General features: G+C 41.3%; 2 protein-coding genes across 6 annotated transcripts; both read left to right on the top strand.

The window, feature by feature from the left end:
• The first annotated feature begins 1051 nt into the window (after positions 1-1051).
• LOC135255649 (serine/threonine-protein phosphatase 6 regulatory subunit 3-like) lies at positions 1052-15584 on the top strand. 4 transcript variants are annotated; one of them, XM_064337107.1, is made up of 25 exons: positions 1052-1288; positions 4192-4425; positions 4722-4908; positions 5293-5430; positions 6416-6481; positions 6628-6740; positions 7143-7256; positions 7346-7475; positions 7603-7755; positions 7952-8110; positions 8197-8261; positions 8477-8592; positions 8796-8881; positions 8967-9053; positions 9244-9323; positions 9764-9818; positions 10034-10164; positions 10278-10396; positions 10858-11047; positions 11448-11545; positions 11712-11883; positions 12309-12326; positions 13446-13565; positions 13895-13981; positions 14585-15584. In XM_064337107.1, exons 2-25 carry the CDS (start codon positions 4199-4201, stop codon positions 14634-14636), a joined length of 2763 nt encoding a protein of 920 aa, XP_064193177.1. In that variant the 5' UTR covers positions 1052-1288; positions 4192-4198; the 3' UTR covers positions 14637-15584. The 4 variants fall into 4 exon arrangements, with proteins under 4 accessions (XP_064193177.1, XP_064193175.1, XP_064193176.1 ...); XM_064337105.1 differs by having other exon boundaries at positions 1054-1288; positions 9226-9323; XM_064337106.1 differs by having other exon boundaries at positions 1083-1288; positions 10275-10396.
• Positions 15585-21617: 6033 nt separating this feature from the next.
• Positions 21618-26914, top strand: LOC135255648 (galanin peptides-like). Of its 2 annotated transcripts, XM_064337101.1 has the most exons (7): positions 21618-21657; positions 23541-23717; positions 23948-24028; positions 24557-24611; positions 25868-25948; positions 26296-26382; positions 26626-26914. In XM_064337101.1, the coding sequence occupies exons 3-7, from the start codon at positions 23948-23950 to the stop codon at positions 26679-26681; spliced, it is 360 nt and encodes a 119-aa protein (XP_064193171.1). In that variant the 5' UTR covers positions 21618-21657; positions 23541-23717; the 3' UTR covers positions 26682-26914. The 2 variants fall into 2 exon arrangements, with proteins under 2 accessions (XP_064193171.1, XP_064193172.1); XM_064337102.1 differs by lacking the exon at positions 21618-21657 and having other exon boundaries at positions 23230-23717; positions 26311-26382.
• The last annotated feature ends 737 nt before the right edge of the window (positions 26915-27651 follow it).

The raw sequence follows: 27651 nt of genomic DNA, 5'->3' as shown, positions 1-27651 counted from the left end.
CAACAGCCACTACAGCTGTAAAACCAGCAGTGACTGTGAGGACAGGTGTGTGGGCCATTTGTCTACATGTATGACACACAAAGGAGTACTCGTGAAATAAAACAAATCAAGGTTATAAATACAAGCATGAGTAAAGTGTTCATGTGAACTCATCCTTACCAGTACCGTCTGACTGTACTGGCCACAATAATGGTATTTAATTGTTAAGAGTTCAGTCAAGTAATCACTTGGTGTCTTTTTGGCTGGACCGCAACAGCGGGGCCAACTCTACAAACAGGAACGTCTGTGACTGTGTGACTGAGTGAATGACTGAGTGAGTGATGAAGTTACACCATTGGTCGGCCAAGTTATGAAGTTACACCATTGGTCGGCCGGAGAGATCCAGCCATATACTAGGTTTTGACCTGGTCTTGTTTACATGTATTTATTTATTAATTCATATTAATTTAAAACAACCTTAATATCTCAACCCTATGCTCATGTTAAACAAGGAAAATCTTATTAGGAAACGCATTTGCTGAATTTAACCTAGCCAGTTCTGAGGTATACTGCAATTAAAATGCATTGCCTGGATTCAGAGCTGAGATATAAATTTAGTGATTCAGGGTCACTGAAGCAGCACCACTGTGGGAAATTAATGTTCAGCATTGGTACGTTTTTACTGATGACGTCCTGCGTTGCTAGGGCGTAGAAGACAACCAATGATTCGTTGGTGAATCCGAATCGCGTACTTCTAAATCTGAAACGTACTTTTGCGGCATGATTTATGTTGTGATCCAGTGAACTCAGTGCATGCCAAGATACTGAGATATAGTTAGCGGTATCATTAAAAATTTACTAAATGTTGTAAAAAGTGCCGAGGCGTAATTTTATTATTCAGTTGATCCGTGTTGGTCGACTGACGTTTATTTAATGATCCAATCGGAAACAGTTTCTAGTCGCCATTTTGGCTCAAACGCTATCGGTAGTGTTGTCTCCAGTGGCGCTAGTTTCTAGATTATCTTGTAATGTTTTTTCGTTTCGAATACAGATGCTGAATGGTAACAGGGTCTTACGGAATGATTGATATTTTAAGTACCGAACCACAGCTATGAACAGCTATGAACGCAGGCATTACATCTAACTAAGCCAATGGCTATCCTGCATTGTATTTGAATGACAGTTGTTGCAGTTCTGTGGGGGAAGGGATTTGAGAAGTTCATAGTACCGCCATCTTGAAAGGTGCTGTGATATGGATGGCTGTTTCCCTTTTGCCGGAATCTACTTTAAACAGTTCTTTCATTTAAGGGTAATGTTTCTGTCATTTAATTTTTGTAACGCTTATAGCAAATCGTTTTCTCAAAGTACATGTTGGGGATCGTCATCCCTACCTGTATCGGTGTGTAACATTAGGCAAGTGTAACCATAGCTAGCTGCCACCTACTCCTATGCAGTTCTCTTTATCAGTTTTCAAGTAACGTTAATGTTAGCAAGCTGGGTATGGCTGGGTAAGACGAGAGCCCTAGAAAGAGGGCAGAGTAAATGTTTGGGCTCTGGGTTATTAGACTTGCTAGTTAGTTTGCCAACTCTATTTTTGTGCGGAGTGCGTGTTTGGACAAGGAACTAGCGCTAGATACTATTGCTAATTATTGCTAGACTACTATCCTCTTTCAAGCGAACTTAGTTTGCTTTTTAGAATGTTTAGTCTAGCAGTTAACTAGTATGGCTGTTAGCTAGCAGTAGCTAGCTGTCTGTAACATTTGTCATTCTGAGTGAGCTAACGTGATGTGCAAATTATATAGCTAGGCTAGGGATTTACAGCACCAGCTAGTCGTTTACTGTGTTAAGGTAACGAATGTGTATCAGCATTTGTATGTTAGGTAGCTAACGTTGGTGTTAGTTAGCCATTTCGGACAACCCTGTAATCTGAGTTGGCTAACACCAGGAAGATTGGCTAGCGACCTAACGGTTAACGTTATTTAGTTTGAAAACTGCCATCATCCGTAGGGACATTGTAAAGCTAGCTAAAGTACCTATCTGACAGCAGTGACGGTGGCTAGCCTTTAGTTAGATTTATAACTAATATATAATAATATATAATTATAACAATTAACAACTTCTATTGCGTCCCTACCCAGACATCTTGAAAATACATTAGCCTAGTCTAGCCATTAGCTAGAGAACATTAGTTAACTGGACTTGTTAGCTGACCATCTAATCATTCAGCGGACCTTACTGATCTACTAGTGGTGCTATCTAGATCTTCTACCCTACCCAGTTTAAGTACAACTGTCATGATGATCTGTCTGTCAACCTCTTTCCTTTCGTAAGTGTCTTTTGCACTTGTTCATGGGTGTTTCAAACTTAGTCACAAGGTTTTTGACATACAGTCACTAAGTCATTTAAAATGTATTAAAACCGTTTTCATTTGTAGTCATTTATCATGAAGCTCGATTTTGACGTTAACTGACGTTGGATACTGGCTTTTTATCACGTTAAAAAAAATTCAGCGAAAACGTATGGCAGCACAGTTCACTGCTTAGGTATGCGATTTGGTTTTTAGGCAACTAACGTAGCCCAGTGCTGCTGAAGTTACTGTTTATCTCGGTAGGCTAATTTTTGTTCCCTTGTACGACTGTTTCAGGGCTGCATGCATGTGAAATAACAAGGTGGCGTGCACTGCTGTTATTACTTACTGTAGCTCTGCACAGACGTGTGGTGCAGTCTCATTTGGTGTGCTTATGAAATACATGTACAAGGCATCTCTGTGCCCAGTGTGGACCTTAAATCTCCTTCTTCTTTCCTGGTTAAGACAATGAGTAAAACGTCAGAACATTCTACCAGGTATCCCAGACTTTTTGCAAGTAGTTGCAAAAAAAAGAAACTTTCTCATGGCAGTATAAAGGGAAAGCTGTGTGTTTAGATCTAAATTTGCGGACAATATGTGGTCATGCACTCTTCTGTGTTACGGTCTTTAAAGTGTTGTTACATGAACTTGTCAAAGGGCCCTAGGTATTATCACCCAGAATAAGAAGGCATAAAAGGTGTAATGAAGTATGCACGTGTATGTATTTAGCTTCTGGTTATAGGACGAGGCAGAGGCATATCTCTGGTCTGTGCATTTAGGTGATGGGGCCACCAGGTTGGCAATAATTACCAGTTTGAGTACGGAGGATTTTGTCCCTCGTGCTTCTGTACAGGGATCCTGGTGTCTGTGATGACTTGGGAGAATTGTAGCAGCCAGGAGCTCTGTGGTTTATAGTAAGGAGATGTGCCCCAAATCACCTTTTACATGGTCTATTAATTGTTTGTTACACTGTTCACTTCGGAGTCAGGAATCTTAAAGTAGTACAACTGTAACATCTGTTTTGTAAATTAAAACGTTTTGCAGGGAAGCTGTGAATTGACTTTGGAGTAATTCATTTATGCATATATTATTTCAAAGAAAAATATTATACGATATCATAATTGTTACGATGGCTTGCTCAAATAAAAATTGAGTTGATAGTTAAAATATTGATTCCAGTTGTAAATTGCAGTGCCAGCTACAAGGGCCAAGACTGAATGCATGGCACACTGATATTTTAAACTTTTGCATGTGATGGGAATATTTGTGTGTGTGTGTGTATGTTTGTGTGTATGTGTGCGTGTGTGTTTCTGTGTGTGTTGCAGCAGCTGTCAAAGCTAATTTATAGTGAAAATGGTGCTAAAGTTGACTGAATCCCTTGTGTTTTGTGTTGTAGGTTTGCATTGATTGCTTTTGGGGTTTGACGCCATTGCTGCTGCATGCATCCTTTTATCGGAGGGCTTCATGGGCCATTACTGCCTTAAACCTGTAATGGGAACGATCTCACGAGCAGCTCACGCATTATTCTATCTTTGATTAGTTTTACCTGCAAGTTGCGGCTTCAACCAGGTACAGCTTTCCAGCGCTAGGTGGAAATCTGAATTTTTATTGTCTTGGTTCGGTTCCTTGTTAGCAATGGGTGTTCTTTGCATTTTCCATTCAAAGTATGCTGCAGAAAGCAAAGTCAGCATCTATCACATTTTTGGTAATAGTCAAGAGGAAATGTGTACACAGTTGATATGCTTTAATCAGAAGCAGGGCCTCTATAACTGCAGCTGTGTGTGAATGAGGAGGACTGCTGCAAATCTACAGCTTCATTGGTTAGGCCTAGCAAGGACATCTTTGTCTCCCTGTGTTCTCAACAGAAGCGAAATGTTCTGGAAGTTTGACCTGCACACAACGTCCCACATCGATACTCTGCTGGAGAGGGAGGATGTGACTCTGACAGAGGTGATGGACGAGGAGGACGTCCTGCAGGAGTGCAAGGCCCAGAACCGCAAGCTGGTGGAATTCCTTGTGCAGCCACATTGCATGGAAGACTTGCTGAACTACATTACCCAGGAGCCATGCAATGACATGGATGAGAAGATCAAGTACAAGTGAGTGGCAGACTATATAATAATATATATAATTTTTATTTGCTAATATATTTGTATATAATATACATTGTTAATGAGTCATGTTGTAGAAATTATTGATGTATTTGTGTTGGAGTCTACATTATATTCATATGCATTGCATGTGGAAGTCAGTTTGGCCCAACATACCCATACTCAACATGTTAGTGAAAGTGCCTTTGCCCAAAGTGTAAAAAAAAAACAAAAAAAAAGTGAAATGCTTTAACATGTAATACTGTAAATAGTTACCTGTATTGCTTCTTTCTGAACGTCTCCAGGTACCCCAACATATCCTGTGAGCTCCTCACCTCTGATGTGGGGCAAGTTAACGACAGGTTGGGTGAGGATGAGAGTTTACTGTTGAAGCTCTACAGCTTCCTTCAGAATGAAGCCCCCCTCAACCCACTGCTGGCCAGCTTCTTCAGCAAGGTGCTGAGCATCCTCATCAGCAGGAAGCCCGATCAGGTGGGAACCCGGGAACCCTTGAGCTCCTCTGTCATCCTAGACACTCCCACAGGAATCACCATGTCTAATCACATTTGGGACCAAAGTACTTCAATGCTGATTTAAGAACTGTTGAAAAAAGAGCAAGCGTGGAGGTCCCACGTGGCTCAGTTGGTAAAAGTGCTTGCAGTAAACGCTGGCTGAACCCTGTAATCTCCTGGTTCTGCGACAGTGCGTGGAAGACCTGAACTACATTACCCAGGAGGCTAGAAATCTCTTGTTCTGAGTCTGAGATATGTCCTTATTTAGCTGTGACTGGGAGTGCTGCAGTGGAGCAGTGCAAATGCTAAGTGGTGTAGCTGTGTACTGTGAGATGGTGATTTATCCTCGATTGGCCTTTGATAGATTGTGGAGTTCCTGCGGAAGAGGGATGACTTTGTGGATCTGTTGATTAAGCACATCGGGACCTCCGCCATCATGGACTTCCTGCTTCGCATGCTGACCTGCACCGAGCCGCAGCAGCTGCGGCAGGACGTGCTGAACGTGAGTGCGCTTTCCTCGGCTGCAGCCCCTGCTCTCTCACCAGAGCTGCGCTTTAAAAGGAGAGGTCGCATAGGTGTGTCGGGATGTGTGGAGGCAAATACGCAATGAAGGTGACCGCGTCACTGCGATTGCTGGAGACGCACAGGCGCACCTGTCGACATGGTTGCTTTAATGCAGCCTGCGCTGTAACCCAGTTTACCATGCTTTAAACAGGCGGGCACAACAGCAGCTACATACTGATTTTGCAGGTGGGGAAAAAAGAGCCCGAAGTGGCTTGCAGTGCTCTCACCTGGTACTAATCAATCCACTGAAACCATGAATGATTATAACAACAAAAGAAGGAACAAAAAAAAAAAACACAGATGGTCATAAAAATTTTAAAAGCGAGTGCCTTCAAGGAGGCATACAAGGTGAAAGGGGAAGAAAGAAGAGGGAAATTGGTCATCCTTAAGTGGTGGGATGCCGTATGAACTAATGGGTGACCACCAGTGCATTTTGACCTGATGTTGCTATGTACATTTCCAAGTTGATGACGCTGCACTTTCATGGCGTATTTAAGCTGAGTGATACGGGTGCAGAGGTCTCAGGTTAGTGCTCTTTAGGGATGTGTCCCTCTCCTGTTGTAGCGCATGCTTTTGCAGGGCCAAGCTGCTCAGTAAAACCTCTTCTGCTGCCTAAGCGAGCCTCCAAACTCCTTATGTCCACTTAAAGAACACAAATTAACTCCCAGGATTCAACCCCCTGTAAGAATCTGGCAGCGCGATGTATTTTTTCCCCCCAGAAGTTCTCTATGTGTAACGGATAGCAGCAAAAGCGGCATAAACAGGTTCAAACATAATTTACGAACTGTTCACCCTTCAGAAAGGCTCATTCTCTGCCTGTCAACCTGTATGGAAGTGTTTTTTTTGTTGTTGTCTCTCTTTCTTTCAGGACGAGCCGTCATTGTTGAGTAATTGGCAGTAATTAAGTGTGATTTCACCCACAGTGGTTGAACGAGGAGAAGATCATCCAGAGGCTGGTAGACATGGTGCAGCCCTCTCAGGATGAAGTCGTAAGAACGGTTTCGTTTCACTCGTTTGACTGGCCGGCACTACTGCCGCCTGTAACCGGGGGCCTGTTGAGCGCATGGCCCTCGTTCTTTAGCGCTGTGATGCCCTGCTTCCCTGACGTGTCCCTTGCGGGCCCCTGTTTTGGCAGAAGCACTCGAATGCGTCCCAGTCCCTGTGTGAAATCATCCGCCTCAGCAGAGACCAGCTGTTCCAGGTGCAGAGCAGCCTGGAGCCAGACCCCCTGCTGGCCACACTGGAGAAGTACGCCTCCTCTACCCTTTTTCTCTCTAGCCCAGGAGCTGTGTGTGCTGCTTTAAAATGGATGCAGTGTCAGTGATTATGTGTGTGCGTGATAAGCAGCGTCAGTGCTGATGAGCGTGAGTAATAAGGAATGTCTGTGCTGATGAACATATGTCAGGCTTCATTCCGACTAAGTCTGTCAAACATATCATCTCACATATTTTGTGAGACATACAGATTCTACTGGCAACTTATGAATTACCCAAGTTGTGACCAATTATGTTTTATCCTTGATTTATAAGACAGTGATTTAACATGCATGTTGTTGTATTCTCCCTTATAGAGGGGAATCTTCGTTCAGGTCGAAATTTAGATGCGTTTGTCCATCTCATGCCCTGCTGAAGGTTTTTCCTCTTCCTGCAGACAGGAGACTGTGGAGCAGCTGCTGTCCAACATCTTTGACCAGGAGAAGAGCGAGTCGGCCATCGTCAGCGTCATCCAGATCCTCCTGACCCTGTTTGAGACGCGGAGGCCTGCGTGAGTGCTGGGTGTGGGAGCGCGGGTTTGAGCTTGGGTCTGGTGTGAAAGGAGGGGGTTTGACGTACGGCCGCCGTGTGTCTCTGCAGCTTCGAGGGTCACCTGGACGCCGACACGCCCGGAATGAGCCACCCGTCCTTCTCCGTCAGCCCGAGCGTGTTGGAGGCGGTGACCCCGCGGATAAAGCACTTCCACCAGCTGCTGCTGGAGCCCCCCACGGTAAAGCAGGCCCTGCACAGCGGCAGCGCCTCTCAGTGCCGGCAAGCAGACACGCGCCCTTAGGAAGAATCAGGTAACCTTCCCGCAGAGTTCCTGAGGTCCGCTGTGCTTTGTGTGCTGGTTGCAGAGGAGCGTGCTGAAGAGCACGTGGGGGGTGCTGGATCCTCCGGTGGGGAACGCGCGCCTGCACGTGGTGCGTCTGGTGGCCAGCCTGCTGCAGGCTAACACGCCCACCATCAGCCAGGAGCTGATCCGGCTCAACACTGTCGCGGTCATACTGGTGAGTGTGGGGTGACCGTGGGTCACCGTGTTCACCTGGAGCCGCGGTCGCTACGGCTCTCCTACTGCTGTGTTTCTCATCTGTGTACTGTGTGTTTTCAGTGCTGTTTCAGTCTTATATTTAGCTTTGGAACTTGCGTGCATGAAGAGTTGGTTCATAACCGCCATTTTCTCCATGTTTTTTTCTCTATTTGTAGGACATGTACTTCAAGTATATTTGGAACAACTTTCTGCACGTGCAAGTGGAAATCTGCATTGCCGTGATCCTCGCCATACCCCCCTCCAGAAGCGAAGGCTCCCAAACCGGCACCGACCAGGATCAAGTGCCTGTGTGGGAAAACCAGCTGGTCACTCACGTGAGTCTGCCCCGCCCACCCTGCGTGTCACTGGCACATTCTGCGGCGTGTCTGACGCTAACGGCCGGTTTCTTCCACACCCTCAGCTCTTTCAGGAGTGTCACCTAATACAGAGGATACTTGATGCCTGGTCCTCCAATGAGAAGGAGCAGTAAGTACAATGAGAGTCAAATGACTCATTTCCTTTTAATTATTTGGCCCCATTATTTTACAGTTCACAGTGTAAAATTTGGTCAGTTTGCAGATATTTAGCCAAAGTGACTTGTTAAAAAGTAAAGTTGAAAGTTTAAAACTGAAAGTTGAATGTGATTTTCAGTTGAAGTCTCAGAGCATTGTGCATTGAGAGACCGTATGGTTTTATCGCAGGGCTGAGGGTGGACGGCGGAGGGGGTACATGGGTCACCTGACCAGGATAGCCAATTGTGTTGTGCAGAACACTGATAAAGGACCCAACAGCACCCAGATGCTGCAGATCATCTCCGGTGAGTGGAGTTGAGCAGTTTCCTTCCGGCCCCAACCTGGATGTCCGAGTTCCGCAGAACATCAACATGTCCGTTTTCTGGAAGTAGAAACTTGCGTTTCCTGTTTTAAAGCCAGAAAACATTCACCGCAACCCTCATTCCTGTTTGTGCGCTGATCTCATTTCCTGTTTCAGCTCAAAAACGATTCCCATTTCCTGTTTCAGAGCTCCAGGAGGATGTCAGGGAGGGATGGGATTCTTTTGTATCTGGTCCACTTGCAGAAACGAACAAGAAGAACACTGTGGACTTGGTAAGCTTGCTGGCTTGTTTTCATTGTGCTTTTGTCTTGGGGGGTGAAGCTTGCCTTATGAGATGTCTGTGTGTATTGTGCTCAGGTGAATACTCAGCATATTCACTCATCCAGTGATGATGAGCTAGACTTGAAGGGTAGTGGATATCACCAGGATTCCTCCTTGCAACAGGTAAGTCTGTAAATGGATGAACTGAAATAACATCATACAGTTCTTAAGTTATTCTGATTATCATTGATAGGTTTTCAGTGTTCATAATATATCATGTCATATTAAACCTGTGTTGAAAAGCAGAGATTTTCTTTGTAGTTGATGTCATTATCACTGGTCCTGGGTTTGCCAGGCCTTTTCTGATTATCAGATGCAACAAATGACGTCCAATTTTATTGAGCAGTTTGGCTTCAATGACGAGGAGTTTACCAATCAGGATGATATAGTGGAGTGAGTATTGATTTATTCTGTTTCTGTTGGCGTTGGATGGGTAATGTCCTCCTTCTCTTAAAAAATTGTCTTTATGAAAATTCTGAATTCTTCTGATGTAACTGGACAGAAATGATTATTACCAATCTTATTTTATAAACTGTACGTTTTTGGGTATTATGCATTTCTTTTGTCATGTGCAAGTCCCTGTGATGTATAAACGCTGTGCACTGGTCTGGTTCTCATTTGGGGACACTCAGAATTTAAACTCAATAATTGTGCCATTCAGTACAATGGCCTGGACTGCTGATGTCAATTGCTCCCAAGTTCTCTTTTTTTGGGTGTGAGTTTTAGTGTACAAGTGAGCTTTTTGAAAATAGGCCATTTTGAGGGATTTTTTTTGTTGCAATCCGAGTATAATAAATTCACCCGTACTTACACCATGCTTTTTGATATTGCAGTATTCCCTTTGATAGGATATCAGACATCAATTTTTCCTTGAAAACGAATGAAAGTGTAAGTATCCATTTTACTTTGTGTGGTTTCATTTTCTAAATGTCAAATTGAGGTTGTTACATTTTGGAATGACTGTACAATTGGAAATTTGGCTAAACAGATATTCACTGTGAATCTGCATTTATCTCTGCTTGCTGTCTGTAAATGAAATCTGGCATGCACAATGTCTCCAGTTTTTCTCTGGCACATCCCACTGAGCGGGTCCTGTTCCGCAGGCTAACATCGCCCTGTTCGAGGCCTGCTGCAAGGAGAGGATCCAGCAGTTTGACGATGCCGGTTCTGATGAGGAGGACATTTGGGACGAGAAAGATGTGAATTTTGCACCAGATGCTCAGAGGCGTCCACGGTAGCTGCCCGACTGAAAAGGACATCATAAGATAACATCACAGGGTATGTCTGCTTTATCAGTCAGATTAATTGAATTCCCTCCAAACTCTTATTTCCCTCCCCCATCAGCAGTTCGGGGAGCACGGACAGTGAAGAAAGCACGGACTCTGAGGACGAGGACCTTAAACAGGAGCCCTTTGAGAGGAATGGCACAGGCCCCGATGACAGAATGGAAATCGACATGAGTGAAGGTGAGAAACAGCACTTCAGCCGTTACATCAGCTTGAAGAGACATACACTCCAGCGTTAGCATTATCATTAGTGTGAAAAGACCTACGCATCTGCATTTGCATTCGTAAGACTGGCTTAGACATTGGCTTTAGTATTATCAGACGAAACATGCTAAAATGTGCATTAGCATAAACGGATTTACTTGCAGACTTTGCATGAACCCTACACTGCAGCGTTAGCATCAGTATATCCACATGGCTGCATTGGCATGAGGTGGGGGGGTGGCAAAAAGATTGACAAAGCACCAGGATATATGGCATCATTGACATAAACAGGTCAACAATTTTTTGTCAGATTCTGGCATTCAGACTATCAGAAATTGTTATGCATCCGTTTGTATGCTTGTTTGTATTATTGTGATATATATATATTATGTACGCTGGTTGAGATTCTTTTTCTAAATGTCTTTTACGTGCTGTAGCACCCACGTGGACGGCAAACTTTGACGACGTCCCCATGGAGACCACCAGCTCCGCGGTGACGGGAGCACCCGTCTCTAAGGCGGCCAATCCTGCCATCTTATCCATTCCGGAAGGCTGGAGCTCCCCCAATCACGTGCCAGGAAAGGCGTCCGTCTGGGCCGACTTCACAGACTCTTCAGGAACTGAGAGGTTGGCATAGACCATTAGCAGTGAGCTTTTATGAAATGAGATTCCTTTAGTGCAGTGGTTCACAAACCTCCAGGTGTTTGTGTTGCGCCTCAAGCACACCTGATAGAGCAAATCAGTGTATTGATCAGATGCATCAGGTGTGCTTGAGATGGAACACATCAAATGCCCGCAGGCTTGGGAACCACTGCACTAAAGGAATCTAATTTCATTCATTAGATACCCGAGGGGTACCCAAGGAGAGGTGTGAGAAACGCTGCTGTAGTGGTATCTGTATTATGTATTATTTCATAAGAATTGGCTTCTCGTACGGGTGAGCGAAGTAAAGGATTAGAGGGTTAATGCATTGCGTGTAGTAACTGTGCGTGCATGCTTGTTTTAACTGTTGCTGCTGTTGTCTCAGTCCAAAAGATCCTCTGAGGAGCTCCTCCCCTGTTGCCATGGAAACCAGCTTAGAGGCAGGGGACCCGCTGGGGGCCGGTATGCTGCTGCATGCAGAAGGTGAGGCTTCCAGAAGCTTCTGGATGTGACGTGCTGGTGCTTGGGTTTGCTGATGTCATCCCGCTCGCCTCATCCCGTGATGTCAGTGCTCGCTGTGATGCTCTTCTGTGATGCTGACGTTTGCGTCTCCTCCCGTGGCGTCCGCCCGGGCGTGCTGTCCCTGCAGCGACGGGGGGCTGGGGCGGCGAGGAGGAGGCGTCCCCCGCGGGACACACCGGCGTGGGGGCGGAGCAGGAGCCACCCGGGGGCCGGGTCACTGAGACCGTCACTAACGGCTTGATGAAGGAGACCGTCAGCCTTACCGTAGATGCCAAAACTGAAACTGCTGTCTTTAAGAGGTGAGTCCCCCTGTGCCTCGTGCTGTGTGTCAATCAGTGCTGGTCTGAGGGCTGGTGAGAGCCAAGAAAAGTCCTCACAATTCTGCATCATTATCACATTATCAATATTATCATGTTGAGCATTAGTCTGTACGACATCTAGTGCATGTCTGCAGATATGAACTAACTAGTGCTTGTACAGGTACTTCTCTTTTCTTGTTGTTTGGGTAAGTAGTGAGAAAAATCTTGCGTACTGAAAAGAGTACAAAATCGCGGTGGTTATGACATGAGCTTTGTGGAATTTAAATAATTGAAATTATAAGGGAAAGTGGAGAAAGTGGTTCCATTTATTTTTGTTTGAGAAGTTGGCCCTTGCTTAAACTGCGGCACTTAAAGCACTTAAAGCATGAGCTTCCTGTTTCCTCTTGGTCTGCACATGCCTCCAGAGTGTTGAAATCCTGTCGGTATGTACAGCCAGTCCGGCAGGGCGGGGCCGCATGCGTATGTGGGGGCGCTGTTTTTGTCTGCAGCTTTAGTTTTTTTTAATCTTTCACTTTTGGTGTCCTCGTTTGCATGTTTATCTCAGATCTGCTGTTTCACTGCAGTACAAATGAACCATTCGTATTCATGCATGTTCATTGGTTTTCTGCGATGTCACTTCCTGTCTTTGCTGCCATGTGAGGCGTAATTGAGAGGACCTATTGCCCAATTGTTTTGCACTCGTTTGGAATCCAAGAGCCGCGCTAGGCAGTCAGACACTGGATGCAGTGGGGTGTGCTTGAAAAGTCACGTAGGTCAAAACCTACGAGTAAGAAACTGGCGCAACCCCCTTAGCCCCTCCTCTGCCCTTCAGTGTCTTGTGAGGGCAAACCCTGCCCCTCTGCTGGCTCCTCCCCTTGCCTGCAGGAAATGACCGAGATGTTTTTACTTCATTCTTCAGTGGTGGTTTTGGGCAAGATCGGCTTTCAAAAACAAGCCTTAAATTTTGTAGGTTTTATTTCTGCCCCTCAATTTAAAATTAATTTAACTTCAGTCCCGGTTTGCAAGTCTGCCACTGAATTTTTTCTCAGTTTGCATTATGGCAATTTTTGGAAAAAGTAGCTTTGCAAAACATTTTAAGCAGTAAAATAATTTAGCAGAATAATTAATAATTAGCAGTTTCATTTGTCTGCATGAGTATGCTGTCATTCTTTGGGGCCATCATGTTGTCTAATAATACAGACTGAAGCACAAATATATGTTAATATTCAACAAATAACCAAATGCTTGGTTTATCTACAAAACACATACAAATTTGAAAATGGTATAGTGCATTCATATTTTTTTTATTGTTGCATATAAAACTTTCTTTCATTATTGATTTGGATAAATTCCTACACTACCATGAACAATTATTTATATTTTTTGTCATGTTTTCGTGCGAAAAAAAGTAAATAAAAAAAAAAAAAAAGGTAGTTATCTTATTCATTTTATACTTTATGCCTCTCCGTTCTGCATGCGTCTGTGTTGGCCTGTGTTAGAAGGGTTTTTTCTGTCTGTGGAGAGCAGGCTGTGTTATCAAAGGGACTCCTTTCTGCTTGTAGTGAGGAAGAGGCCTCGCCTAACTCTGATGTGCCCGCTAAGTGCTCCGCTACGGGGAGCCCCGTGTCAGATGTGAGCCCCTCCCCTACAGACACGCCCACCAGCGGCCTCCAGAAAGGGAGGTGAGTGAGACTGGAACACAACTAGCTCCTCCTACCGTGGGTGTGAAACACAAAGCATCTATACTGACTCACTAGCTTGGATTCAATCAACGTTTGTCCTGAACGTTGACTAACACATAAAGTTGAGCGTTGGTTTACTTTGTCACAAACATACCTCGGCAAATACATTTTTGTGCTTGTGAATAGAGAATTGACTCTTGGACAAATGCTGACTGAAGCCAGGCCAGTTGGCCACTTGGTGCACTTTTCTGTAGGTTAATATCGATCAGTCCTTTTACCATCATAAATCCCTAGCAATTGGTGAAAGTAATTTCTTTCTCCTTGAACAGCATGGTGGACTCAGAGGACAAAGTGAAGTCTCCTAGTGAAGTTTCCAATGGGCCCCTGGAAGACGTGGCTGCTATGGAAGAACCCAAGTACGTCTCAGAAGCGGCTGTTAACATGCATGACAGTGGCCTTTCGGATGACGCATCCAGTTAAGCACAAGACGTTGTGCAGTGATGTGACACAGTCTCAAATCCTGACCGTGACACCTGCCCAGGCAACCCCACAGAGCAGAACCTGATTGAGAAAGGGTTGAAAGCAGTAGTATTTCAATACTAGGTTAAAGAAATTTGTGATTTGAGATTTGTGCATTTATGCATTTTCATTTATAAACGGCCATGTTTGATAAAACTGATAATGGTAAATGGACTGCATTTATATAGCGCTTTTATCCAAAGCGCTTTACAATTGATGCCTCTCATTCGCCAGAGCAGTTAGGGGTTAGGTGTCTTGCTCAAGGACACTTCGACACACCCAGGGCGGGGTTTGAACCCGCAACCCTCCGACTGCCAGCCAATCGGTCTTACCTCCTGAGCTATGTTGCCCCAAAACTGTTGGTCCGTGTCCCTTTTCTCCATTTCTTAGTGTAGTGAATAAATAGTGTTCACCGAGAACCTTCGGTTCAGAAGCATGAGGTTACTGAACCCTCACACCACTAGGGGGCGTCACCCTGTTCTCTTCCTCTGTCCTTCCAGAGACCAGCGAGTGCCAGCGTCATCGGAGGCCGTGGTGAATGGGCCGGTCTGATGCAGGGTTGGGCGTGACCGGGGCAGGCTGTCCCCGCCCACTCTCCTCCAGAGAGTAGCCGGTGCGCTACAGCACATCAGGACCAGCAATACTCGTATACAAGTGTTCACAACACCTCAAGTGTAGAAAGGAAAAAGCTACACTCAAACGGATGAACAGAACATTTTCACTTCTTTATAACCTTCAGTTCTAGTTGGATTATTATTTTGCCATTCATGGGTAACAGAAAGGTTGCTATAGTTTGAAAGATTGTATGAATAAAGTATTTTACAAAAGAAAAATGTATACAGAAACCAAGAATATGTAACTACATAACTGAGCTATACCAATTGGAACGTGTGACCAAATTAAGTTGTTTTAGATAGTTTCCTTTTGCACTAATTTCATTTCCTTCCAGTTTTAAAGCAACAGCCACCATAAAATGTTAATCTGTATGGTCTAGGGTAATTATTAGGGCAGTGTATCATTTTAATTGTACATTAAGGGGGTTTTGCTACAGGTATTATTTGTAAATGTTTTATATCCTTTAAATATGACAAGATTTGAAGACCTTTGCTATAGTTTGTAACTTTATTTATTACTGAGAAGTAGCTGATGTTACATTAATACCAGAGCCATATGCTTGCTGGAAGTGTTGAAACCGTTGAAAGAAGAACGCTGGGTAACAATTCCAGCCGGGGAATTGTTCCTCATCATATAGGTCCAAAAGTATCATCATTCTTCTTTTTTTTTTTTTTTTTTTAAACCTTTTGTACTTGCAAACAACAGATGTGTACATATGTGTCTGTGCATGTGTGAGGGTTGTACACAGTGCTCTGAACCGTAGGAATACATGTAAACAGCAAAGATGTTGCTATTCCCAACGCTGCTAATATTTTGCACCAATCTCTGAATTTTCCAATAAGATGGCATTCAGTGCCGGCAGTGAAAAATAAAATATCAAAACTATACCTTTTATCTTCTCTTTCTCACAATCAGTCATGAGGCTTTTTGCGTTTCCTGTGCCTGCTTCTGCGAGGCAGGCCTGGTATGCACTACTATCATTTGCTGAACAAATGTAATGAAGATTCCTGGCCACTACTGGAGGAGTGTCTGCTTGTGTGGGTTTTTGTGTGATTATTTTTCATGTCTTAGATTCTAGAACTCATGCAGTAAATCTGTGCTGGAGGGACTAGATAGAGCATTAATCAATTTATCAGTAGCGTTGACGTAAATGGAATTATCGTGAATTTAGGGTACCTGAGAGTAAGGTGAAAGAGTAGAGGGCTGGTGAGGCAGGGCCGGGCACTGCTGAGCTGCTGTTGTAGTGTTGCTAGGAAACGCACCATCAGGTATTTCACCCCACCCATCTCCCCTGGCTCACGGCTGCTGGACTGCATGTGTTTTCACAGGATGTACAGGTAGTCGAAAGGCACTTGTGTGAATACAAAGGGTTTAAAGAATCCTAATGAGACCGTACGCTGTTGCGTGAACACAGCGAAGTACTGGCGCAGAAACAAGAAAAATCCACCATTTGATCCCAGAGGAAATTCCAAAATTGTTGGAGGGCGGGGCAATATACATTCAAAACTGAGGGTTAGAAAATCAAGAACGAATGATTCAAAGACAAAAAAGGCAGCCAATATATCTTGCTTTGCCAGATTCATTTTGTGAAGCAGGCCTTGTTTTTCTCTTGCTTTTTTATAGTATTGATTCTGATCTTGAATGAACTTTGAAGTAAAAGGAAAAAAAAATGTTTGTGTTTCAATGTAATTATTGTCTCCACTGATATAAAACAGGTAAGAAGCTAAAGATCTTGTGTAATTAGATGATGGGGAAACTCATTTAACATCTAATTAAGTAAAGCCTAAGTACTATGGTAAAGTTCGATCTCTTCGTTTACCTCTGTAATTAGAAAATATTAATGTTTTTATCAATCCAGAAATCAATAGGAATTCTATTCAAAATGATGTAGATGGTAAGTCAGGACAAGCTGTGGTTTTGATACACAGATTTAAATGGACAGCTGCTGATTTTGAAATGTTCATTTGTTCATTTTTTGTAAATTATAAGTTAAATTTTGTATGGAGTGACAAATTTAAGGGCAGTATACTAAGAAACCATTTGTTGTGATTGATTGGCTCCATGTTGCACAAGGAAGAATCCAATGAATGTGTTTGAAGATGCCATTTAAAGCAGTGCCTGTTCTGTGGCTCACAAAATGCACGTGAAAAGAGATTTATGTTCGAAAAAATATAGAAATAATTTGCATTTGTGTTAAGCAAGTAATAATCATTACACCTTCCTATATTTACTAGTTAATGCTTACATAATTCAGCAGTCTAATGTTTCTTACTGTTTTATAATAGGCTTGAACATGTATTTTGTTTGTCCAGTATTTACCTACATAAAATGATATGTAAAGAAAGCTTTCTTTTTTTTAATTATTTTGCTTGTATACTTACTGATGGTCACAAAATTTCATGACCACTTGTGGTCAAGCAGATAACTGTTTCAAATACATTTATACGGACTAAAATTGGACTAAAACGACAAGAAAGGGCACAGATAATAGATTTAAGTACTAAAGTACTAAACAACTCGCTGTTTCCATAATCTGTGCTGGTACTGTAGGAATATAGGCCAGGCTACATTTTAGGGAAGTAAAGGAGGATTCATGAATCACCTGCTAAATGAGGCATGGTGAGGGTTATGAGGGTCCACAGGCCATTAAAGATGAAGCATGGTGACTAATAGGGAAAAGCTGTGGGCATGAAGGCTTTGCACATCTGTCATATAAAACTTTCAGATGTGTTGTGCAGAGGCCAGAACAGCCCAAATTTATACTGTTAAAAAAATAAGTGAGAGGTGAGAGGTCGTGACCCCAAACAATAATACTAAACAACAATAAAATAACTGCTGACATTCATCCAAACAAACTCTTTGCAACTAGAATGAAATAATTTGGGTGTTATTTGCCAGTAAAGGTTTCGTTTACACAATAGATGTTTTTTATTTAGTCTTTAGTGCCATGAAGGACAATAAGAAGCTAATGTATGTGCAAGAATGGAATCTCTGAAAGCACTGCTCTCTTCACAGATGACATACAAATAATGATTTTCCAAATGTATTTCATGCTTTATGTAGATCAAGTTTCTGTGCCTCATGTTGAATAAATGTGAAAGTAGTTCCAGCACCAGCTACATAATGTATTTTATAACCTGTATTGATGTCAGGTGATGGCCACCAATAACACCTTCTGTAACGCTACAGTTCATGTTGAATAAATATAAATATAGATCCAGCACCTGCTACATAATGCATTTTATGGCCTATATTGAGGTCAGTTGATTGGCACCGGTTTTAGCTTCCGTAATGCATGACTGGATATTGGATATTGGATATTGGATGGATGGTAGCATGTGGATAATGCCCCTCTAGCTGTTCAGCTCAGCTAGAGTGTTGTGTGCTTTTCACAAAAATGGCATCTCTAGATGGTATCTCGGCAACAATGGAATTAAAAATGGAATCCCAGTTATCTAATAGTGCGTGGCATAGCATTATATCCTTCGTTGCCTGCTCTGTGGTTGTAGAAGAGGATTTGCATGAACTTCTATTATAACCAAGATTATCTGACGTGGGTAGTGTATTGTCATTCTGCTGTTGAAGACCAATGTTTTGAATGTCCCCACATCATAAGCAAAAACTGTTGCCAGTGTAACATTCTATAAGGTTGCATTTTAAAATGCTTAGTGTGTGATGTACTGTAGTTTCCAAAACAATGTGGCTAAGGGAAGAGAACACAGCAGTGCCTGCTGGGAATCAAGGAAAATAGGTTCATGAGATGATATTACTGCACAGCATCCTACTGTTCACATGTGTTCCCTAGGAGCCCATTTACAGTGTGACCTCCATCTCTTTTCTGGCTTTTGCGGCTGATAATGGACCAGAATTTCCACCCTGTTCAGTGTTTTTCTTTTTCATTCTTTAGCCCCATATTTGAAGGCCTAATGATTGGTATTTAGTGCAGCCAGGAAGACAGGTCTGAAAGCACTAAATTGCAGCCCCCTTTACTCTCTTGTTCTGTCGAACATCGAACAATGTACTGTAATGCAGGAGATGCCCAACTCCATGTGCTTGAGGTAACATGACCTAGGCAGTGAAATGTCCTTGCTGCCAGTAATAAGCTTTTATTCAGTAATACACGACTCAGCCTCCTCACATCTCAAGCTTTTATGAGTCTTGGACATCTTGTACAGTTAGACCCCCTGCAGCCAGCTTTCTTACTCCCTCCTTTGGATTTTGGATGTGTTCTTCAATGCCGAAGCAGCAGGTTCATTTTCAGCAGGGAAAGTTTCTGAGAGAAAGTATCTTACACAAATGAAATGAGGATTTTTCCGTCATAACGTAACATAACATAACGTAACACGTAACTACGTACATAACATAACTACGAGTGACTACGTAACTAACGTACTATAACGTAACGTAAAACATAACATAACATAACATAACATAACATAACATAACATAACATACCATACCATACCATACCATACCATACCATACCATACCATACCATAATGAGGAGTACAGGCCATTCTGCCCAACAATGCTCATCATTTTCCTACCACAAAAAGTTATCTAGTGCTTACTGTTTACCTGAAAACTCTCTGAGTTTCGGGCTCTACTATATGAACTGACAAGCTATTTCACACAGTGACTACTCTCATTTTGAGCAGAAATATTTCCTAATGTCTGCGGAATGTACCTTTTGCTAATTTCCATTTATGCCTTTTCGGTCTACTAACAGAACTAAGCAGGAAGAATCTCTTGTGGTTCACTTTAATGCCTTTTATGAATTTAAAAGCCTCAATCAAATCACCCCGTAAGTCTCCTTTCACTAAGCTTGAAGAGATTAAGCATCTTAAGTCTTTCCTTGTAATAACCTTTATCTCTCATACCAGGAACCAATTTAGTTGCCATTCTTCATACCTATACCTATATCTTTCTTGTAGTATGGTTCCCAGAACTGCACACAATACTCCAATTGTGGTCTGACTAAGGTATTGTATAAATATAAGTATAACTTCCTTGGATTTATACTGAATATCTTTGCTTATATATCCCAAAATCCTGTTGGCCTTTTGACTGTTACAGCACAGTCAAAAGGCCAAGTCTTTCTCAAATTGAATACATTCCAGTTTTATTCCTCTGATAAAGTAGTCAAACCTTATGTCTTCATTTCCTACATGTACATAGAACTTCACATTTAGCCATATTGAATTTCATTTGCCATGCTTCCACCCACTTCTGGAGTCTGTACAAATCTTCTTTGATTACTTCAGTAGATTCCAAACTGTTAGCTAAACCTCCCCGTATTGCATCACCTGCAAATTCAACAAATGTACTTTCAATGTTCCTGTCAAGTTTGTTTGTGTAAATGAGGAAGAGCAGTGGTCCCAGCACTGATCCTTGTGTGACTCCACACCCCACAGTAACCTGCTCAGATAAGATCCCTCCTGCTACTATTCTTTGTGTTCTATCCTGTAGCCAGTTCTGAACACACTCTGAAATTCTTACTGTAATTCTTACTGTGTTCATCATGGGAAAACTTTCACGGGAAATTATGTTTTAAAGTGAAAAAAAAAAAAAAAATCAAGACTGATGCATGCCTGTGAGGTGAATGTATAAAGATGAGAAGAAGAAAACCTGGGTACAATGCACCTCTTGTGTATTTAAAATGAGGCCATGGGATGTTTCAATAAAGTTACCTGAGCTGACTAAAGTCTTTTATGGGGGTTATTTTGGAAGAATGCAAACGTAAAACTGTGTAAAGTGCACAGAGTGCCATATTACACTGCTGCTAGCGTTGACTCACAGTAACAGCAGATGCAGCCAATACATAGTGGACAAAAAGCTGAATTTTGGGACAATGGCTTTGAAAAAATAGCCTTAAACCCAGAGATCCAAAGTGAAAAGTCTCCAAAAAGTGAGATTCCAATATTAAGATTCTGTACCATGCACCTCTAACAGTCACACATTAAAATCAGTCACCTTTCTGGCTTTTCAACAGTTTTATAGCATGGTCCTGATGACTCGCTCTGATTCAAGCTCATCTTTGGGCAATTCTTCACTAAATTTCCTTGGATTGGATTTGTTTATCAAATCATGAATGGGATATCAGTGAAGAGATTCCAAAATAGAAACTTGCTCAGTGATATTTGTCCAGTATCAATTTTCCAGTATAATGCAATCATTGATTGTTTTTATCTCATAGGAAGATCAAAACCCTGCTTAATAAAAAATGACATTTTAAATAAATAATAATGAGCAAAACGACCTACTCAATCAACAATATGGCACTCCTGATTTCTAACAAGAATTAAACATTTGATCAAGGATGTCAGTTGTAAATAATAAAAAGATGATTTCAATGGCAAATAGTTAAATACAATTCTATTAAGTAACTACACTGCCATGAAAAAGTACTTGCCCCTTCCTAATTTCCTCTATTATTAAATATTTGCCACACTGAGTGGCTTTAGATTGTTACAAAAAATGTATTAGACAAAGGGAACCAGAGTAAAGACAAAAAATATAATATAAAAATTATAAAATATGAAAAAATATTATTTCATTTATTTAATTTAAATACAAAAAATTGTCCCCTTAGTTACTAAATGAACAAATAAACCAAATTTAATTGATAATTAGATTCAGTTGATTGAACACAGCTAGGCTTGATTGCAACCAGGTTAGTTGAATCTAAACCTCACTAATTTTGAACCTTACCATCTGAGTGAAGTAGCCATCACAAATTTTCCACAAGCACATTATGCCACAAACAAAGGAAATTCCAGAAGAGATTGGAAAAAAAAGTTATATCAGTCTGGAAAGGGTTAAAATGCTATTTGTAAGGCTCTGCAACTCTGTCAAACCACAGTGAGAGCCATTATCTCTGTTTGACATCAACAACATCAACATCAACATGAAACTTCCACTGTTTTATTCATTAGAATGTAGACAGTCCTGTAAAAAGGTAAGTATAAAGAAAGTTGATACTCCAAAAACCTGGCCACAGTAAGCCAGTAAAAATGTATGTGGGCATGGCTTATCACAAAAAAGATTGATGAAATTTGGTAGCTATATTAGCACTTAAATCAAGAGCCCAACACTTGAGACTATGAAACTTGGCACATTGGCAGGGCATACATACATATTGCCACGGAGTGCCAAGCTTCATAGTCTGGTGCTAATATTTCCCACATGTTTTGAAGCAAACTGATGTAATTTGGTAGCTATATGAGCACTCTCATCCCAAGCATAACTGTAAACTGTATAGAGCACAATATTTTTAAATCACTGTTGTTTTTTAGAGCTTTAAACTTGCAGTAGTGATTAGTCATCTGGAACATATGTCTGTACCTTATATGCCACTGCCATCTTAGATTGGCTGTTATTTTCCAAATACTATTACCTATTTTCCTCTGTCCCCTGAGTCCTATGCAACTTGGCTCAGACAGAATATCCGAACATTTATTAACCCAATTTGATGTACATTGACCACCACATGGTGGCGTTATAATAGTCAGTTGAACTTCTAATGTTAAATTTTTTTTTTTTTTAATTAGTGTGACTACATCTCTCTCCTCAAAAGAAGAATTTCCCTCAAAGAACTTCATATCAACATGCATGTCTCTGACTACTGAAGACATTTGCCCTTATAAGCCATAATGCCCACCATATTTCATTTTCGTATAGCTCTGAAATATCTTGCCTGATTTTAAACTATGCACATACTCATATTACAAGATACTCAGCTTTGAAAACAAAACCATAATTTCCAAATATTTGCTGTCCTTGCTGGTAATAATTTAATCATCTAACGAGCTATATGCACTGCTTACTCTTGAAAGTGGCTATTTTGCTGGGTTTGAAATTGCAGCTGACAAACAATCTTGTGGATTGCACTGATATATTGAAAATAAATCCTTATACATCTAAAAATGTATTCAGAATTTCTTTATCTTTGCAACCAAATAATGGCTTTCAATGAGGAGAAAATGCTACTTGATTTGTCCTCTTTGGATTAAGACACATCTCAGACCTTTTCATTCAAGCTTCATGCTTAGGGAACAGATGGTTGTATAATAGCCTACTACTGGGTGGGATGCAACCCGTTTCTCCAAATACAATCCAATTATAGTTTAGCATGACCACTTAGCTGCTTGCAAATGCATGAGATTATAAACCTCCTACGGCTAATAGACAGGCACAAGCACTTTCATTTTGTTTAGCAAAGATGGCCTAATATAATTAGTCTTATTGAAAATTTCCCCAAGACATACACTCACCTGAATAATATATTTTGCAATTATTGTAATTTTCTTTCATTTAAAAGGCTATTTTTAAAACTTATCCGTATCCATATCAGTGTAACGATTTGTTTAATTATGTGACCGTTAGAACATGTACATATTTGTACCTACGTTTATCACGACGTTGTAATAAGGTCACTAACTTTGTTTTGCATTTCCAGTCAAGGATAAAAATGCATGTAGGCTACAGGTGAAATTAATTTTTTAAAATCTCGATGTTTTCTTCCGGTTGAGGAGTAATTTTATCTTTTGTTAACGCGAGGGTGATGTCAGAGTAACGTCGTCATTCTTCCTTAATGTAAACCAGACAATATCATAATCCGATGTAATAATCGAACTTTTAGTAAAAGGCATATTTCAAAAGACTACCTAATGACCATGATTACAAAGCTGCCATCTATTTCGCTCACCAAGGCTCTGACACTGATAGGAGGTCTGGTGTAAACACGTCAAGGGCCAGCGAGTTTTTTATTTTTTTATTTTTTCTTATAGATTCTGGTTATCAAATAAAAGGCAGTGCAAATCCTTTCTCGTTCTATTGCAGGCCTAGACCACGGGAAAGGACGGAACATTTCTTGGAGGAAAATACCCACATTTCTTGTTGGGCTGTAAATGTGTGGAGGTTTATTTATTTTTGGACGAAATAGGCTATAACTTCGGTGAAGTTATTTGTTGTTAATCCGAAACGTCTATCCTTGAAGAAGCAACTAAAATACTCGCAGTAAGTGGCAATTGTATAGAGAAACTTGTCTTGTATAGAGAAAATTAATCTATTGCTGTGTCATTTTTAGGCAACCTGTGTATTTACATTAAATCAATTTTCACATTATTTAAGATGCACGGTCACGAATGAAAAGGACACTGTAATTCATGATAATGCTGAATTTAAGATTTCATTGTTATGAATGTCTCATAATCTAACCCCTTGCTTGTTTTTATCCCTTCTCGCAGATGCAGAAGTGTCTTGGTGTTGTCTGTGTTTCTATTATCTTTTCCGCAGCACTGTCTGAGACTGTTGGATTAGTGACTGGGGTACGTCCATTTATTTATTTGTATATTCATGGTACACATATTTGATGCAGCCTAAACATTACAAAAAGACTGGATAAATATCAGATGATTATAAACAACTTTTGAACACTAGTGTTCTTGTGAGCAGGGGTTCTCTTTTGAAATGCATTTGAGTACATTGCGAATAGTTGAAATTAATGTGGGGTGTATTTACATGGTTCTTACATGGATCACCCAATATGGATGTGAATACCTGCTTAAAGCTGTCGGTCTGCACTCTAACCTCATGTTCATTTCAGATACAATGCGCTTGAATACAGAGCAAAAATAACAAAAATTGTGTCGTCCAAATACTAATGGACTGCACTGTATCTGCTACACAATAAAAAAACTGAACTGAACTATTTATATCACTAATACTCATAGTATTATTGCAGATGCTGAGCACGGACACAGTCATACTACATGTAGCATAAGAGTAGGCCTATCTGTATATTTTGATGTCTGACTGAAATGCTGATGTGTAATAGCCCATCACTGTGCACACAGGCCAAAGACAAACGAGGCTGGACTCTGAACAGTGCTGGATATCTCCTGGGGCCTCGTGAGTACAATTTAAAAAATATGAAAATATATTAAAAAATATTTTTTAAGGAATCATTTGCTATGCTGCCCATTACAAGGACATGTTAGTGCATCTGACTCGTTTCAAGTTTTGCGAACTGAACATGGGACATGGATCCAATTACTAATATTTAAGAAATTAAGAGCTCATTACATTTCAGGGGTTGCAACTGTGTCTGGAATGTAAACCAACCTACACATGGCGCCCCAGTACCGAGTTTGAGATCCTCTCTGTTAGAATATGAAAGAATGTACAGCGTTTATGGAAGATACTTAAGGATTGATCTCAAACAGAAATGCCTGACTGAAATCCCAACAACTGGCTGTTCCCAGGTTGAGCATGTGAAGTTAAATGAGGCTGGCCACGTGAAAGGGTTTTTTGTTGTTGTTTTCTTTTGTAAAATCGCCGTACCTCTTTTGTTAGATCTGTAGGAAGAGTAGAGATTTACATCTGTCCGAGCCCCTCAGGGTAATATCATTTCTCTGTTGTATTTGTGTACCAGGATTTACAGCAGTTCATCCTTTTTAATCCTCATATAACACGTATCCCCCACTGTGCTGGAGTATTAGTCTGTGGAGGACTTCCACGGTGGCTCAGAGAAAGCATTTTAATATCAGACTCCAAGCCACAGGGGACATCATTCATACTGCTGCAGCCTTCTGTTTGAGCTCTTAGTATCAGGTCTATTACAGGGTGTCTACTGGATAATTCTCCAGGAAGGAAAGGCTCACGTTTTCCTAATATATTATTGAGCTCATCTCTGTCTCTTGACAATACATAACCAAAGAAAAGCATGTCTATCAGGTGAATAGTATAAGCCTGTGTGTGAACATTTATGACTTGATTCATATGTTTATGTGTGCTTGTTTATGTGATTTTTAAAAAATTATGCATGGCCAAAACTATGAGAAAAATGTAAAACAGACTTCAATCAAAATAATAACAGCATAAACAGAGGAAAGAGTGAGGTATTCATATTTCACATACAGCAAACATCTGTAATATGCCAATTCGCAATCCTAAATGCTAGCGTGCAACATGTGCCTTCCATTAGATTAAGAGGGGAGAGAGGAGCTTTAGCAAATGAGATGGAGCCACCTGGTCTTTTGGAAACATTTTATTGTATATTACATTAATAGTGCTAAACATTCCCTTAGGAGAGGGAATGGATGCAGTTGGTCTTGTTATGGTGGCTGAGGTCATGGGGCTCCCGGCTATCTTTGTTTCCTGCACAGATGCCATCGACAGTCACAGAAGTGATAAGCATGGGCTGGCAGGGAAGAGGGACCTGCTGCTGGAGGATGACTTCAAATCAGGTGAGAGGCTGAGATTGTGCTACTTACCCTGAGCCTTTTCCTGTTAACCCTAAACTCTGTCAGAACATGTTGTCGACCCCAAACCCTGCAGGACAGTGCTATTAACCCTATACTCAAAGGAACCGGGATTTTAATGCCAAACTGTGACACCGTGCTGTCCAGCTCTTTAAGACAACCTTGCTAACCCTAAAGCCCTTTGAGACCTCTAAGAGAAACTGAAACTATGTGGGCAATGGTGCAAAGGGGGTTCAGGGTTACTGTAGTATCTGGTGACAGATTTTACATGATTTCTATGCTGTTCCTGACGCAGCAGAAACACAGATGTACTGAAAACCTTACATCCGCAGGTTATTTTTCCCCAGGTGCTTCAAGAATGACAGATGAGAATGTCATTCACACCATCATTGACTTCCTATCATACCTGAAAATGAAAGGTAACACTACCGTACCCGGATCTGTAAAATACTCGTCTATTCAGTTTTACAGGTTCCTCTGAGTAGAATGTATATACTCTACATGCAGATTCCCATCACATTGCTGACTATGAATCATTTCTGTGAAGATAAACAGGGTTAGAGAAATTGAATTCAATTGGTTCATTAAAAAATATCATAGAAATATCATTAAAAACAATGTCTTGTTTTTTAAAAAAAAGAATCTTCTTGGCTGTCTTTCAGAAATGGGGGCTCTTGACAGTCAGCCTTCCTCAATCACATCAGACGAGATGCCTTAGCTCTCTTTGGCCTGGTTGATACCGTAGGACTCTGGCTGCAGGACCCTGAAATCCTCTCACCTTCAGCTCTGGAATTTGGCCTCTTTTCTGAATTATTGCGTCACATCAGCTGTTGCTCGCATCATTTCGGCCTGTACATGTATGTCTGCCTGCCTTTACGGCAATGCTGCTGTTTGGTTTGTTTTTGGTTGGTTGGTTTGTAAAAACATTTTATGAATAAAATGTTAATTGGCTCCCATTCGTTTTCTGTCATTTTAAAAAAAAAGAAAAAAAAAGAGATTCTGCTTTAATGGTTGTATTAGAATGTGTGAATATAAGCATTTTTGATGGAAATGCAAATCAGTTCCCAATATCAGGCTTTACATACTGAGAAAAAATACACAATGCACAAAATCTTCCAAGTTCCGTAGATGTTCTGTATACAGTGTAGGGTGGCCAGTGATAGCGGAGAATAGAAGTACCTGATATCTTAAAATTAGCCCAAAAAACAGCTGATCGCAGACATGGAGACAATGATTAAGTCAGACACTGCCTGGGTGAAGAACCATATCCCCTATGTTTCCTAGTCAAACTGTACTGAAAGCTGACCACTGACCACTTTTTTCTGTGGTATTGCGTGCTTGCATGCATGCATGCCAGTTATGCGTCAGTTACCAAATGAACCAGTGAATGCTATAGCTATGCTATGAGTTCAGCCAAAGGAGTACAGGTCGCAGTGGCGGATTAAGGCTGTAAGGAAACTTTAGCTGTATGCTATCCAACAGATATCCAACATTGCCTCGTGACATTGTTATTAAATTGGAGTTTCCACTTCTCACCACCCACTGCTTCCTCACATTTGTGGTTTTCTTTACGGTTGAGCTGCTCACATTTGACTAGAGGAAACATTCAATATTCACCTGAAAAAGCCCAAAAATCCAAGCACCCAGTACCTACCGACATCATGAATTGAGTGTTGTGCTTCAGTTTA

This window comes from Anguilla rostrata, chromosome 5, assembly GCF_018555375.3.
Source record: "Anguilla rostrata isolate EN2019 chromosome 5, ASM1855537v3, whole genome shotgun sequence".
NCBI lineage: Eukaryota > Metazoa > Chordata > Actinopteri > Anguilliformes > Anguillidae > Anguilla > Anguilla rostrata.
The sequence above is the reverse complement of the archived record's forward strand: the minus strand, read 5'-3'. Positions and strand labels throughout refer to the sequence as shown.

What these genes read in the sequence shown, in the direction of transcription:
- LOC135255648 (XM_064337101.1), top strand. Translation starts at nt 23,948, where the DNA reads ATGCAGAAGTGTCTTGGTGTTGTCTGTGTTTCTATTATCTTTTCCGCA. An exon ending in GGAGGATGACTTCAAATCAG is followed by an intron (nt 25,949 to 26,295) that starts GTGAGAGGCTGA and finishes TTACATCCGCAG; the next exon opens with GTTATTTTTCCCCAGGTGCT. An exon ending in ATCATACCTGAAAATGAAAG is followed by an intron (nt 26,383 to 26,625) that starts GTAACACTACCG and finishes GCTGTCTTTCAG; the next exon opens with AAATGGGGGCTCTTGACAGT.
- LOC135255649 (XM_064337103.1), top strand. Translation starts at nt 4,199, where the DNA reads ATGTTCTGGAAGTTTGACCTGCACACAACGTCCCACATCGATACTCTG. An exon ending in GATGAGAAGATCAAGTACAA is followed by an intron (nt 4,426 to 4,721) that starts GTGAGTGGCAGA and finishes GAACGTCTCCAG; the next exon opens with GTACCCCAACATATCCTGTG. An exon ending in TCCTCCAATGAGAAGGAGCA is followed by an intron (nt 8,262 to 8,476) that starts GTAAGTACAATG and finishes GTTTTATCGCAG; the next exon opens with GGCTGAGGGTGGACGGCGGA.